Here is a 17,196-nt window from a genome sequence, read left to right as displayed (position 1 = left end):
AGCCGACTAAATAGTGCTCAGAACCCTAGCCGGGGGCTACGGCGCTCTGCCCACAGAGCAACTGGGATGTGTGCCCAAGGTGGTGGAATGGGGTACCCCTGGTGTGTTACATGCTGGGATAGTCAGGCTATAATACGGAAAACCTGACCGCAAACCATAGTGGTGCACCGTGTTGGGAAAGATGCCACATTCTTTACATGTTAAAGAACCCTACTGTGGTATTCTCCCGGAGTAGGAACCATAGGGCTCCCCCACAGGAGCCTAAATTGCCCGACCCTACCCATCTCTCCCTATTTCCAGTGGCAATCAAAATTTGTCAACCCCATTGTCCTTGTGTCCCATCCCTTTTTCATTTCATCATCATTTCATGTTCATTTTATCATCAATTTCATGTTCATCATCTGAATATAGCTGAAATATTGACGTTAAACCCCAACAAACAAACAAACATTCAATATGTGTACATCTAAAAAACATAAGTCTCTTGAATTCCCACTATTCAACACTGCATGGAAATTGAACAACAAAAAAAACTGATGTTGATCCTGCATTATACATGTTATAAACAGTTACTTTACAACATTATAATTTTCACAGTTCCTTTCAAATTAACATATTTGAAATTAGCGTATCAATTTTCACATGTTGTAGAAATAATAAGCAGTTCATAGAGTAAAAAATTAATTTCTTAGTACTAAGTATTGTTAATGCTTTTTTTACCATCATGAAAGATAGCAAAAATGAGTACACTGCTAAAATTTATACATGTTGTTTTCAATTTTCAGGATTATTTAGGTTCATTTCAAGTTCTGCTGGCATCTGTGGTAACCCTGAGTGTCTGTGTAGCAGGCCATACCTCTCCTGCCTTTGTTGGTCTCGGTGTTACTTACGCCCTTCAAGTCTCATTCTATTTGAACTGGATTGTGAGAATGACGACTGAGACAGAGATGTTAATGAACTCGGTAGAAAGAGTTCATGAATATACAAAGCTCAGCAGAGAACCAAACAAACATGAAGATGGTAAGTGTATTGGTAATTCAGGTGTGGATCCCGTAACTGAAAAAAAGGGGGCAAGTGTCACTATTGTGCACTTTATGTCCAAATAATGCAGAGACTAACATTTTTTTTCTACAAAGGGGAAAAAGGGGCTCAAATGCTAATTATTGTTTATTGCTTTCATTATTAGTCTAGGTGAATTCATGATCAGTTACTGTCAGTGCACTTAAAAGGGAGATAATTCAACTTAAAAGTTTTGGGGGTTATTATCTTTAAGGGCTTGCTCACAGTATTTCTATTTTAATTTAACATTCTGTTTGGTCCATTTATCCATTGAATAGAGAAGAAAAAGAAATAGAGTTATATTTAGTGATATAAAAAATTGAAATATCATTTTTATTGTGTCGTGCCTGAATATCAGTCCATTTCTTAAACTGTTAATTTGCTCTTTTCTCACTTTCAGGTAACTTGATAGTAGATAATGCATGGCCAGAGAAGGGCAAAATTGTGTTTAACAAAATAAGTCTTCGTTATGATGCAGAATTAGACCCTGTTGTTACTGAAGCTTCTTTCAGTATAGAAGCTGGTGAAAAGGTTAGTTTAATTTTACAGTAAGTGCATGGTATCTGTCTGTCCGTCTGTAAGTTGAATTTTACTGATAAACGGGTATTCTGAAATATTGATACATGGTGATAGTATCTGTCTGTCTATTCGTATATTAGTTGAATTTTACAGATAAACGGGTATTCTGAAATATTTATACATGGTGATAATATCTGTCAGTCTGTCTGTTTGTTAGTTGAATTTTACAGATAAACAGGTATTCTGAAATATTGATACATGGTGATGATATCTGTGTGTCTGTCTGTTAGTTGAATTTTACAGATAAACGGGTATTCTGAAATATTTATACATTATGATAGTGTCTGTCTATCTATCTGTTAGTTGAATTTAAACAGATTAACAGGCATTCTGAAATATTGATACATGGTGATAATATCTGTCTGTTTGTCTGTTAGTTGAATTTAACAGATAAACAGGTATTCTGAAATATTGATACATGGTGATAATATCTGTCTGTCTGTTAGTTTAATTTTACAGATAAACAGATATTCTGAAATATTGATACATTATGATAGTATCAGTCTGTCTGTCTGCCTGTTAGTTGAATTTTACAGTTGAATTTACAGGTAAACAGGTATTCTGAAATATTGATACATGGTGATTCACTGTTTGTATTTGCGTCTGTAAGGTATTGTTGTATTGGGTAGTCAGAGGTTGCATTTATTCACTACTTTTTTGCAAACTAAGATATTATGTTAGTTTTTTTTTTTTTGTTATTGAAAAAAATTCCTTTAGAATTATGTAAATTTGATCACTGTCTTTATATTGTTATTGTAATTTAAAATAGTAACAGAGCAAGCATACAGGTATCTGAATTTTTAAGTATTTCTAAGATCAGACACAATGTATTAAATTTGTATCAAACAACTCCAACTGGACCATTCTGATGGTATACATGTACCTCCAAGTGTTATTTTCTATTAAATATGATCACTTATTAATCTCTTCAATACTGCTGTTATCCCTGGAGATTGATCTCTTCAATGCTACTGTTATCCCAGGAGATTGATCTCTTCAATGCTACTGTTATCCCTGGAGATTGATCTCTTCAATACTGCTGTTATCTTTGGAGATTGATCTCTCCAATGCTCTTTTTCATTCATCAAGATTGATCTCTTTTATACTGATGTTGTCCCTGGAGATTGATCTCTTCAATGCTGCAAAAATTCATGGACATTGATCTTTTAAACTTGCAATAATTCATAGCGATTGATCTCTTCTAACCATGATTTTGTTGGGATTGATCTCGTAACTTGCAATAACTCATGGGGATTGATCTCTTCAAACATGCTATAACTTGTGGCGATTGATCTCTTCAAACCTGCAAAAAGATTGATCTCTTCAAACCTGTGTAGTAGTTCCTTAAAAATCAATGGTTTTGGAATGTGGTTTTTTTTCCTTCATTTTTCACTGTTAATAGAATTTTTTGTGTAAAATAAACTATAAAATGTCTAATTGTTTTGCCAAAACCAATATTTATTTGGAAGCAGAAAAGAGGTATTCAATATACTGCACATAATATGGTGAGAATGATCAATTCTGTCTTTTTTTTTTAGATTGGCTTATGTGGTAGAACAGGAAGTGGGAAGTCATCCATAACACTTAGTCTGTTCCGCATGATTGAAATCATGGAAGGGGAGATAACTGTGGATGGAAAAGACATCACCAGGGTTCCACTAGAGAAACTAAGATCTCAATTAGCAATAATACCACAAGATCCTGTTTTATTTGCAGGAACTGTAAGGTAATACATGAAATTGTTGATAAGTTTTGTTCAATTATGTCTCCCACCTTTGGTCTTTGCCCTGTCCATCTGTTTCTATCTGGCTTTCTCTTTCTGTTGTCTGGTCACACTTTTGCAAACACAACTTTGCAGAAACTACTGTACCAAATTTCATGAAACTTTGTACATAGTAAGGACATGATATGTAATTGTGCATATTGCCTATTGAAACATTTTTAAGTCCCTTAAGGAGGTAGACTTAGGGTATGGGACACAACTCTTACAAATCATTTGAATGTTTGTATTCAGCATTTTACATCAGTCTCATGTAAGCATCAAAGTAACTTAGACTGATTTCATTCTATTTCAAATGAAGGCTTGATAGGCTTTGATGAAATTGAATATGATACAAACATATCGCAGATTTCAAGAGTTATGTCCCTTACCCTAGGTCTACCTCCTTAATTGTATCAGTTTCAATGTATTTTGAACCTTGGTAAATCTGACACCTGTCTAAACAGAACAAATGTAGAAGTTGGATTTGTTTAGATAGGTTTCACTTTATTTAAATCTACATTTTGTTACCATGATATTGGGAAACAATGGTAAAAGCAATGAGAAAGACTTTATACACAATGTATGCCATTTCTTGTGTTTTTACACCCTGGCTGCTTGCTGTTGCTCCTGTAGCCTTCTCCAATAAGGAATGGATTTTACACAATGTATGCCATTTCTTGTGTTTTTACACTCTGGCTGCTCGCTGTTGCTCCTGTAGCCTTCTACAATAAGGAATGGATTTTACACAATGTATGCCATTTCTTGTGTTTTTACACTCTGGCTGCTCGCTGTTGCTCCTGTAGCCTTCTTCAATAAGGAATGGATTTTACACAATGTATGCCATTTCTTGTGTTTTTACACTCTGGCTGCTCGCTGTTGCTCCTGTAGCCTTCTACAATAAGGAATGAATTTTACACAATGTATACCATTTCTTGTGTTTTTACATCCTGGCTGTTTGCTATTGCTTCTGTAACCTACCACAATAAAAATCTGCCATATGTTAAACCACAATCACTAAATCAAGTTTTTTTTGTTTTTTTTCAAATTTTGTTTTTATATTCACAGATATAACTTAGACCCCAGCAACACATTACCAGATGATAAATTATGGGCTGCTTTAGATACTGTACAGATGAAAGATGTCATTTCTGCTTTATCAGATCAGCTTGGTAAGATTTACCCATTATAGATGCCAGTCTTTGTAAGAATTGGGCAAATTATAAAAATATAAGCCAGCATGTAAAACTAATCAGTCTTATTACATTCATTTACCATTGAAATTTACCATTAATACTGTTTAGAAATTGAGATATTTTTCAATAAAGATTATATTTCTTTACAGAGTTACCTGCTATAGTTCATTTATTGTGTTTGTCTGTGATATAGTAACCCACTTTACCAGTGATATAGTAACCCACTTTACCAGTGATATAGTAACCCACTTTACCAGTGATACAGTAACCCACTTTACCAGATATATATGTTACAGGGCAAGTTGGAATCCAGTTTTTCTTTATTTACATGTATTATAACTTTTTAATGAATGTACACTCATTTAAGTCAGCACAATCCAGATTCCTCCTTAAGGGTGAATCAGGATATCTCAATTTGTCCTAGAAGAAATCAGAATTCTAGTTTGCCCTAGGAGGATTCCGGATCGTCCTTTATTCCAATTTACCCTGTAACACATATATATTATGTTAGTTTCTAAATTTCTGGTAGTTTCAAGTTACGATAATTCATACAAAGAACTAAATTTACAGAAATTCCCTCCCCCTTTATTCTTGTCATACAGTTAACACATCACCAAAAGTCTCGACAGTAGATAGTTTGTTTTACAGGTTTCTTGTAGTATTATTAACAACTATCTTCAAGATGGAATAGAAGAAATAATTGATTGGTCAGTTTCTAATATATTCATGTTGACCTTTGTCACAGTTTCGATTGACATATACAATGTCATGTAATTTGTATCAACAAAATGGACTTCAGTTCATGGACTGTGAATAATAATAATAATAATAATAATTTTTTGTAGACTTTTACATCTTAATTTTACAGATGCTGATGTTACTGAGGGTGGCGAAAATTTCAGTGTAGGACAAAAACAGGTAAGTTCAAATATCAGGGGCAGGCACAGCAGGCCCTGTACTGATTACAGAGTTGTTTCCCCTTTTGATTTCAGAGTTGTTTCTTCGATTTTGGACTGCAAATTTTGCTTTACTCATTGTGTATCTCTCCATTATCCCATATTAAAATTACACAAAAATCTAGATTTTTATGACTCATTTTCAGGAGGCTAAATTGCCCGACCTTACCCATCCCCCTTTTTCCAGTGGCAATCAAAATTTGTCGACCCTATTATCCTTGTGACCCATCCTTTTTTTTCATTTCATGTTCATTTTATCATCCATTTCATGTTCATTGTCTGAATATAGCTGAAATATTGCTGCTCGGACGTTAAACCCCAACAAACTAACAAACAAACATAAAATACAACTGAAAATATGCTTTATCTAAAAGTAACATAAACAGATCTGCAATAATTTACACCAAAAAAAATTAAAAGACAAGGTTTTACTCAGAACTCATACCCACCACCCCTCTTTTTAGCTAGCTACCTGACTTCCTGTACCAATATAAGTTTGGGTTCTACACATCTGAATAATCATTATTTTTTTATGCAGTGTAATAAAAATTGGTTTAAGCACTTTCTTTTAATATAATGAGGTTGTCATTAATGTTGGTAAAATCTTTCCTTACCTCAATATGTTAAGACATTTATCTTTGCTGAGCTGCAAAGGTTGGAAGGTGGTGTTAAGTATTTTACAGAGTTAAGGTTCATTGGTGATTCTCTATAATTAGTAGATATCATGCTGTTACTTTCACTTTTGATGCTACATGTAGAAAAATGTCAATGTAGTACAATCTTCATGTTTTTGCCATTGAATGAACATGTATGTGTTTATAGATACCAGTATTTGCAAATGATACTTTGATCCCAAGGTTAGATTAATGGTTTTTCCAGGACAGATTTTTGTCTGGGCTGTTACTATTTATAAAAAAAAAATTTGTGTATGATTTTTATTTTTATTTTTATTTTTTATTATTATTTTTTTTTTGTGTGTGTCATTGTCGATGTCATCTGTAGACACCTGGTTTTTGTGCAAATTAACTTGAATATTAGGTGGTTGATCTTTTTTTTTATTTTATAACAAGGTATCAAACCTTGAAAGGGAGGTTGCTTTTGTTTTTGGGGGTTATGGACCCAACTGTATTAGAATTAGGGACCAAAAACAAACATTTCATATAATAGGAATGTCTACATTTTTTTATAATTTTCTATACCACAGTGGTTAGACTGGAATTGACTTGACCATTTTAGAAATTAGGGGCCAAAAGGGGGCTTTAAACAAGCATTTTCCTGATTGTCCTAATATTTAATATATTAGTGAATGGATCTCATTGAAATTGTGTTACATGGTGCCATTCCACCAAGGGAAGACTGAGGTTACAGACCACCAATTCAACCAATGAGCATTTGGAACGTACGCAAAAATAGTCCTACGCAGAAATTACCCCTGTTCCTCATAGTGCTGTGAAAAAAGTTCTCATCTTATTTAAAAAATTTAAACAGTTTCTGAAAGGAAAAACATTTCTGTACATTTTATAGGTGCATTTTGCTTCTTGTGATGTGAAGCCTAATCTCCATAATGATTTTTAAATATACCCCTGTCTTGTGAAAACACTGGGATTTCCCATGCTATTTATAGACCCTTCACTTCCGGTGACCAGTACTGCACTGCAAGTCTGCTAACCCCACATGCCATTCTGAGGATTGTGAGCTGACATATGTAGAATCATGCTGATATATAGTCCTCTGCAGGTTAAAGTTAAGGTAAAGTCCATAGAAGCCATTGAATATTGTGAAATTAGCATAGAAGCCTATGGAAAGTGGAATTAGTGGTTTTTAGCCACTGAGATTGATTTTTTGGTGTTAAGACATGAATCTTATATGAATTAAGGGCAAAAAAGGCCTGAAATTAGCATTTTCCTTGTGTTCAGCCAATAACTTTTAATAAAAGTTAATGGGTCTTATATAGATGTTACCACAATCTGACATACCTCAATAATGAAGACTGGGATAGATTTATGGGGTTATGAGCACAGTAAGAATAGGGGGCTACAAAGGAACCAAAAACAAGGTTTTTTTTTTATTTCTTGATGATAACTTCAGTAAAAGGAAATGGATTGCTGTGTAGTTACTACACAAGGTGCCATACCCCAAAGAAAGGTTGGGATTTTTTTTAGATTTTGACTGGAACCTTTCAGGAACAAGGGTAAAAAAATGACCATAAGATGATTTTTTAAAAATCTATAAAATTTCCAGTCAAATATCTGATAGAAGTGGGGTAATCAAAATTCATATCTGTATCAAGTTTGAATGATGTGTTCATACTTGCCCCGACTGTTCATGGTTCAACCTTTATGGTAGTGTCAAGCTGCTCCGTGTGAAACATCTTTTTGTCTTTTGGTTAGGGTTTTGTTTATGACTTTTGGCATGAAGGTAGGATAGCTCAAGATAATGTGTTGCTGTGACTGTTTTGTTTCTAGGCTGTAATGTGTATTTAATTGAATGTGTTAAGCATGGCTGATGTACATGATTTTTAAAACAGCAGGGCCCACAGACATAGATTCCATATCAATGATATGTTGTTTCAATAATTTTTTTTTTTCACTTTCAGTTATTCTGTCTAGCAAGGGCTTTTTTAAGAAACAATAAAATATTGGTGCTAGATGAAGCAACAGCCTCCATTGATCTGGCTACAGATAACCAGTTACAAGAAGTCATTTTCTCAGCTTTTAAAAATAAAACTGTCATAACTATTGCTGTAAGTATTTTTGTGGAAATTTATATTTTAGAGAAGGGGGAAGTGTTGCAAGTAATTGATGATTATAGCAATCACTTTATTGTTTATAGGGTATGTAAGTCTCGTCACTTGGCTCCGTGGTTTCGTAAGAATGGGTCCTAGTCTACCATTCAAATGTATGGAGATTCGTCATTAACATAGCATTGAGTTCAGTATTAAAAGCGAAGTATCATTTTTTCGGTAAAAATGTCGATTAAAAATGACAATTATCAAGTTCTAAGCGTTAAAAATATTTAGAATAGCATAAAATAGAAGATTTTGCATTGTGAAGCAGCGTTTGGATTTCCCGGAAGTACACAATAAAATGGAGATCGGTCTTCGGATTTCAGTACGGTCTACACTGGAAATTTGGGAAGGGAAACTGAAACTAGAACCAGACTTACAAATCCTACTGAATTAATGTTGAACTAGTAACTGTATTTATGGTTGAATAAGACCAATCAAATTTATAATGTCACACAATAATTTTTGTTTATATACAAATGCGTACAATTAGAATATGAACTTTAACGCATAAATAATTAAACTAATAAAACTCTTTTATATTTGAGTTTATCTATTGAAATTTGTTATATTATTATTTATTTTTTTTCAGCATCGTATATCAACTATTATGAACTATGACAGAGTTATTGTTCTTGACAAGGGTAAAGTCATGGAGTTTGACTCTCCAAAGACTTTACTGAAAAACAAAGAAAGTATGTTTAGCGCTTTAGTCAAAAGTGTTAAAAACAAATAGTGATTCCTTATTTCATATTGAAGAAGGCTTACAAAGGGACACTACAGCTGTTTTCCATTCAATCTCTTCCATGGACCTCACAACAACTTCTGCAATACTTCCTGTCATTATGTATCAACAAGATACAAGATAGAGGCATTTATATCATACCTCTGCTATCCAGGAAGTGGAATTATATTATACATTTGCTGCACAGAAAAGGAAGTTGTTCCAGAAATGCACATAATAAAAATTTATGTTGAAATTCAAGTGTAAATGTACCAACACAAATTACCTCTTTCAACTGAGTGACAGATTTAATATTGATACATATAAGAATCAGGCAGTGGTTGGCATATCATTTTTCTCCCAGTTATTTTTTTTTTTTTTTTTTTATTAATTTTTTGTTTGGCCTCCAATATATTTATAATATATTTATTTCATCTAGAAAACAACCGAAAAATTTATTCTGAAGCATCTGTAATTTAAATATTATTTGACTGCTCGTATGTGGAAAAAGTTCAGGAAAATTTCCCTGCCATTTTTTCCTTGTGTATTTCAACTAAATATAACCTATCAAGATCTTAAAAAGTAAACCATACAATAATGGTTATTTCTGGAGGACATGAGTTGAAACTATTTGCCAAGTACAAAAAAAATATCTTTGTGTTTCTTTTTTCTTTATGAGCCACATCTTATACACATTTTGCCTGATTCTTATACAGAGAAGTACTTAAAGTTATTGGTGTTATATGCTTCATTGATTTGTATAATATTGCATATGAGACATCAAATATCATTTGAAATGTAATTACATGTCTGAAAAATGTTTTATGTCATTGTAGATAAATTGAATTATCATAATGCAGGGTTTTTTTTAATTACTTTATGGTATTAAGCTTGACAAATCAACAAAAATAAATGGGAAAGATTGTTTGCTCTCATGGAATTAGATTTTACCATTTATAGAAGGGATACAATGATTCAATTGTGTATTTGACCATTAACATCATATGCACTATGCAAATTATTTCTTGATTACCACAATGTTCATTGGTAAATTATACTGACTGTACACTGGAAAAATTTACTACAAAGTTAAAAATATACAATGAATAATGTAAATGTACTAATTTTCGTTATTTTTGCTGTGGACAGAAAATCATGAAAAATCTTTTTTTTAAATTGGGAAAATAGACTTCTGCAAATATGTTCACTGCACAGAAGCAGTGAAAACTAGCAACTGCAAAAATTAATCTGTTTACAGTAATTGGTGAATGTTTGAAAAAGTTCGTGCCTTCAGGGTTTCTGTAATCTGTTGACTTAAGAAGGTAGACCTAGGGTAAGGGACACAACTATTGAAAATCATTGGAATGTTTGAATTTAGCATTTTACATCAATCTTATGGAAGCATCTAATTAACTTGGATTAATTTTATTCTGTTTCAAACGAAAGCTTGAAAGGATTTGGTTATATTGAATATGATACAAACATATCACTGATTTCATGAGTTACGTCCCTTACCCTAGGTCTACCTCCTTAAGGGCAGTTTTAAATTTTAGAATTGTTCTTTGAACTGTTTTATAAACATCTTCATATAAAATATTCATGACAATTTAAATTTCACGTTATTGGTCTTGCTGTGAAAAATTTCACAGTATACTCTTGAGAATGTCATGACTAACTGGACTAGCCATCACAAGAAGCCCAGATATTCTTAGTATCAAAGTTGGAAACCCATTCAAAGTTTATTTCTTGATATTGAGGCCATTTTCAGGAGTACCAATTAAGAAGGGAAGCACTTCTTTTATCCTCTAGGTAACTACTACTTTATTTATTTTTTTTTTTTTTTTGTTGAGGGGGGGAGGGGCTAGGATTAAATTCGAAGTAAAAAGGTAGGACAGGCCATAAACAAATATTACAGTCAAAATCTATTCCTGTCATAATTTATTTTGTTATTTTCATACTGATGAACTAAAAGGCAGATCCTGTATTTCCTAAATAATAAGAAGGCAGGATAGAAAATTTCACTCTAGCCCCCCACCCCCTTTCTGAATTTCAAATGGTTGTTGTTAGTGGTAAAGTTTTGAATTGTCAGTAATTATTTGTTGCAGTTTTTGTACTTTTGAAAGATAATTTATATTCAAAGATTCAGCATTGTTATTATTTATCTTACATGTATACAAATACTTATGAAGTCAGTAACAGAAAAAAATGTAGTGTGAATTTAGTCATATACTGTACATATTTTAATGTAAAAACTTGAACTGACTACTAGTTAGTTGATTGTAGTTTGAAAGGGATACATATTTACCTACTTGATAGGAATTGAACATCAAATTATATTGCTTGTCAATGAGATAAAGTTTTTATAAGGAATGATGCAATTTCTAATTTATATAATTTGAAACATAAAAACCATTTTCTTACACATTCATTTACATTCAAAAGTGACCTGAACCCAATTTATCCATCTATGAATATTATCCATCGGAAAGTTATATCTATGAATGTTATCCATTGGATAGTTAAATCTATGAATGTTATCCATTAGATAGTTAAATCTAGGAATGTTATCCATTGGATAATATTTAAAAAAAAACAGACCTTTCTGTACAAAGATTACCAACCATTCTTTCAAAACAACTCCTGAAGACTTGGTCCATTTTCAGTAGAATATTAAGACAGTTGTGCTTCTAAGACAGCTTTTGCATTTGTAATGTTTACTTTGAGCCAATTGTATTCTATTTTCTGTTCCTTTCTGCAAATTATCCCTTTACTTACAAATACCAATCCTATAAATGTTGCAGATTTTGGTACTGTAAAAGTATTAATTTTTGTTGTGTACTAATTTTTTTGCTATTTTCAGGGTGGACAGAAAAAAAGTAGAAAATAATACCATAAAATCGAATTTTAACACTATAGAACGTTTATCATATTTTGAAACTGAAAATTTATACTCATGAATATGTTCACTTGACAGAATCTGTGAAAATAAGCAACCGCGAGAATTGATACATTTATAGTAAGTATGTACACATGTTTCAAGGAGTAACCTCTCAGCAGTATAAGAACCTAATACTTATTATACTGCCATAGTGTTTAGTTTAATTTTGACCATCTACATTTTTTTTTCAAAGGCTGAAGTTTTGATGTTTTTCATATGGTTGCTTGCTTGCACCATGTTTTCTCCTCATTCATACACTCCTTGAAACGTTTACATTTCAAATTTTAGCATTTTTGCATTGTCTATCATTTGTTAACACATTACTTTGTGTTAGTTAGTACGCACGTTAGGAGCATTCATTTAAACACATAATATGAGTATTGGATTAAACATATGCTTCGAGTGTTCCTTTAAATGAACAATTCTATTTTAGATTTTTGCTTTCTTCTTTAATATTTATTATTATTATTTTTCATTGGTCTATTGTTCGTTCAAGTGCATGCTAAGAGGATTCATTTATTGTGCATTTAAAGAATGCTGGGAGCGTTTGTTTATCATGTGTTTAAATGCATGATGGGAGAGTTCGTTTAAACACACAATGGGAGCGTTTGTTTAAACACACGATAGAAGCGTTCGTTTATCATGCATTTGGTGAGTGTTTAGCATGCTTTAGGTATCATGCATGCAGGAAACCTCAAATTCTCAAGGAGTGTACATGCCTATATCTAGTTGACAGTTAACAGTGACTCAATCAATTATTTATCAGTTGTCTTCAGTATCATTCAGTTTCTAGTCATTTTAAAATAGTGGCATTGTTCATCATAAGACTGGAATGCATGTACTTATGTATCATCTCTGGACAACCCACTGTCAAACCCCTGAACCTTTTTTTAAAATGCCTATTGTGTTCGAACTTTTTTTAATGTGGTGTTCTGATGATATAGGTATTATATAAACATTAGACATGTCTATAAGAACTCTAATCATGTGAATACATGCACTGTAATGAAGCAGGTACATAATACTTTCCACATGTCGTAAATTAGAAACCTTTGCTCCTGAAATCAGGTTAATACGTTCCCTTCGGGAGCATTTATGGTTGTATTATCAACTTGGTTCTGTATACTTATGGCGAGAAAAAGCATCAATATCCGGTTTGTACCTTTATTTTCAGGAGCTGAAAAACTGCATAATGGCAGCTTCATTTGCGTATACTTGTATATATGCGATTGAGAGGCAATTTGCAACAAAGTCTCGGAAATTATTCGCTAGTATACGTAATTTTCATAACCATCTGGGCGCCATACTGCAGACTATTATGGCCAACCCTATCTTGGAAAAGCTTTGATTTAATTTGTATTTAATTATCGGAACTAGCGAAAATATTGCATTTTTGAAATAATAATAAAACTGAAATAATTGTAATACACAATATATTTTTTTCTATAAACAGTATCTGATACATAACAAGCTATGTGATGATTGATTTGTTATTGTTTTTATATATTTTAACTTCAGTAGATTTTCATTTTCTATTAGGTTTTATATGTTTTATTTGTAGTTTTAGATTTTTCTATCATATTAGTGTATTGAATGGATGATAAAGAAGAAATTCTGAATAAAGTATTATCTGAAAGACAATGGTTTGTACTCTTTGACATCATAGGAAGATCCAAGGAGGACCCTGCAGGACCTCTTTTTAGACAGAAAAATTTTGGTTGATTAGTTAGAAAATGGCTGGTGCAAGCCCTTGTTAGATCATTGCCCCTTTTTAAGTGCACCTTGTCCGTCTTTGTCGTCATGAACAATTTTTATAAGACAGCAAAAAATTAGCAATTGTATAATAGTGTGGCGTTGTCATCTGTGCAGTCATCTGTAGACACTTGGTTTTTGTGTGATAACTTTAACATTAGTAGGTTGATCTTTATAAATTTTTAACAAGGTTCTAAATAACAAAAAAAAAAACGGTATTGAAAGATTAATTAAGTGAATCAAGGTTCTAGCGGTAATCAAAGGAATGTAATCCAGGGACAAAGACCAGACATGGAAAACAGACATACACAACAAAGAACATAAAGTAACTAAAATAATACATACAAAGTAACAAAAGTAAATGGGCAACTCGGACTCCACTATAAACTGGGAGCACGGACCAGGTGCACCGGAAGGATAAGCGTCCTCTGCTTTTCTAAAAAAAAAACATCTCCCGAGCTTCTTATAAAAATCAAGTCTGGGGTATACGAAAACGGCAAAGAAAATTATGACACGTTGAACAAATCTGTTCTCATGGTGCAGATGCAGGGGCGGGGCGGGCGTGCGCCCCCTAAAATTGGCAAAGCATTGGTTGTCAGGGGTAGATTTAGGCGGTTTTAGGTTGAAACTTTAATTTCTCCCTAATTTTACCACAAAAGGTATCTACATTGCATCCACTCTAAAAGAATATTTCAAAATTTAACCTCAAGAAATTTTTACTGTGCCCCCTCCCCTAATCTAAAATCTGGATCCGCCCCTGAGATGGATACACCATAACGATCCATGAGTCATGCAGTCCCTGTTTCAATGTAACCACTTTCAAAAAAATATCTTAAGAAACTACTGTATAGAATTCAATGATAATTGATATTGATAGATCCACCGTAGTCAATGTTAAATATGTTTAAATACTGCTAGAAAAGAGTTTAATGAAACTTAGTAGGATTGTTTTTAAGGTATTCTTAAGCTTCCCAGAATTCATTTTATCCATCAACAAACATGCATGACCACTGTTCGTAAAATTAGACCATAGGAACGTGACACCAGTTTTTTGCTTACATTAAAAGAAAACAAAAGATAAAGGAAATAAAAACAAGACATCTTCGGCTTTTCAGTTCGATGAGATCTTGCCTAAAAATTAGGTTGATTTAACGACCCATTTAAGAGTTGTTGCCCATTTTAATGCATTTTTTGGAATACGTTTCTTCTGTTTTTTTTTGTTTTTTGTTTTTTGTTGTTGTTTTTTTTTTTTTTTTTTTTTTGTTTTTTTGTTTTGGTTTTTTTCGCATGATAACTTAATGCAGTTCTTTTCTATATTATAAAGAAGACAAGACTCATTCAATAAAAAAAATCAGAAAAATCGGGTAGCCTTTTTTGGAATTATTGCTCTAGCAATATTTTATTTTTTTAGGCTCTCAAGAGGGCCATGTGAGCTGCTGTAATCGCTTTGCATCTGTCGCCTGCATCGTCTCTAAGGTTTCTTTAAACATCTTTGAAACTACTGGACAAATTTTAATGGAAGTTGGCATTATTGTTCCCTGGTGTATCCTGCAAAAAAAGAAGAGACGTTTTACCTGTTGAAAAACTAGGCCGCTTTTCTATTCATATAATATAGGGCTAAAGCGACTTTTTTTTCGGCTGGAAGAGCGAGACTAACTCTTTCATAAAGTCGAAGTTGTCGGACGTCTCCTTATTATGGTTATTGCCAATGAAAGGTGAAAAAATGACAAGGCTTTTTGTTTTTGGTTAGGGTGCTGGACTTTGCCATAGATGTCACAACGGTACAAGTTCGAGTCCCGCGGAGGGAACGACCAAAAATTTGCATCGCAAATTTGACAGTTCTAACATCGTTGGGAATTTTTTAGACCCTTCTATAAGTTTACGTTATCTTCCCTGTATCAATTTGATCCGATGGAGCAGTGTAGCGAATAGAGTCGTCACATTCTGAGACGTTTGTATAATATTGATTTGTTGTGACATGCATCATTAATTTGATCCTCTATCCTACATGATAACGCCTAGATGAACTGTCCCGTATTACCATACATCGTGTACCAAGTTAGTCCTAGATTAATCCTACGAGGAGGAATGATCCGGCCAGCGAAAGCTATATTTTTCTATAGCCTAGCTGGCGGAGTGGTCTAGGGCGCTGGACTTAGTGCAGGCGGTGTTGCCATAGATGTCACAGCGGTTCGAGTGCCGTGGAGGGAACGAACAAAAATTTGCTTCGCAAATTTGACAGTTCTAACATCGTTGGGAATTTTTCACACCCTTCTATATATATAGATCGATAGATAGATAGATTGAGAGAGAGACATTACAAGCCATTCCAATCAATCAAGTGCAGAAATTGTGGGTTATTTCGAGCTCCAACTAAACCGAAAACAATGGATGTCTGAAAATACATGCTATGAAGTCAACCAACGAAGACCCTGCAATAAAAAAAAGTTCTGACTGCAACAACAATGCATTAAAGGATTACAGTATGAACAGTATAGCAATGGAGATAAAGAAGGATGAAAATATGTAGACAAGATATAGCGTTGAACAACATCTTGAACAAAAGCGGAACGAGTTTGCAATGGAGACACCAAAGCAATATACAACATTACAAGGCAAAAAAAGTCAATCAATTAGAATGACCAAATAATCATAACAAAACTTAAAGAATACGTTGGTAAAAAGATCATTTCATTTCCGTGTTTTATTTAACAGGCCACAACCTGTACATCTACACCCGCTTGGTCTAGAAATATATAATATAAACACACACTGTAAAGAAAATAGTCTACACACGCATGGAAGAACTTATTTTTTTTTATCTATTCCGTGTGGACGTAAGGCACGGACTTCCTTTATCCGAAACCCTTCCCCTTCAACCTCTGTGGATCGCTTGGCATGTTATGCATGTTCCACGATTATGATTTGCACTTTGTTGAAATTCTCAAGATCGTGGTTTTGGTAATCTGAAATGTTGACTTATTGGAAGTAAGGTGTAAGGTCGAACCTCCGTCCATTTAAACCTTTATGAAAAGGTGGTTGGATTCACCACCATATTGGTGATCACAGACGGGACAGCGAAGTAAATAAATCACATTTGCACTCTTGCAGTGTACGTTAATATTTTGGAACGTTTCCCCGTGACCGTGCTAGTAAATGTTGATGATCGGTGCATCTTTTTGCAGCATTTACACCTTTTGTCACCACAGGATCGACTTGCACCTAGAGTTTAGCTGGGCTTAGATATTTCTGCCCGTACTAACATGTCTGACTGTCTGAAAGCAATCATGGGTGGCTCGGGGTGGTTTTGAAAGGTGTGGATTTTTTTCTCGACAGAGGTCCAGTGTTCACGTATGGTAGTGTTGCTATTTTTTAGACAAGGGTGATATGTAAGGATACAAGTTCTATTACATTTTTTCTTTGCCTTATACTGTAACAGGTTACTCCT

The 17,196-nt window shown here is 33.4% G+C and overlaps 1 protein-coding gene across 4 annotated transcripts in view; it reads left to right on the top strand.

Annotated features, from left to right (window-relative positions):
* The window catches only part of LOC148606568 (ATP-binding cassette sub-family C member 9-like), a 66,892-nt gene extending 56,982 nt beyond the window's left edge, over window positions 1-9,910 (top strand). For all 4 annotated transcript variants that reach the window (XM_088547202.1, XM_088547205.1, XM_088547203.1 and 1 more), the window contains 7 exons: window positions 786-1,020; window positions 1,460-1,590; window positions 3,177-3,364; window positions 4,466-4,569; window positions 5,462-5,511; window positions 8,146-8,292; window positions 8,927-9,910. In XM_088547202.1, coding sequence (XP_088403328.1) covers window positions 786-1,020; window positions 1,460-1,590; window positions 3,177-3,364; window positions 4,466-4,569; window positions 5,462-5,511; window positions 8,146-8,292; window positions 8,927-9,070 — 999 coding nt within the window. In that variant the 3' untranslated portion in view covers window positions 9,071-9,910. The remainder of the gene's footprint in view (window positions 1-785; window positions 1,021-1,459; window positions 1,591-3,176; window positions 3,365-4,465; window positions 4,570-5,461; window positions 5,512-8,145; window positions 8,293-8,926) is intronic.
* The last annotated feature ends 7,286 nt before the right edge of the window (window positions 9,911-17,196 follow it).

Source organism: Perna viridis, chromosome 9 (genome assembly GCF_037379345.1).
Source record: "Perna viridis isolate PV_CMFRI_1.1 ecotype Kerala chromosome 9, ASM3737934v1, whole genome shotgun sequence".
In the NCBI taxonomy this organism is placed as follows: Eukaryota; Metazoa; Mollusca; class Bivalvia; order Mytilida; family Mytilidae; genus Perna; species Perna viridis.
This window is presented reverse-complemented; position numbering and strand designations above follow the sequence as displayed.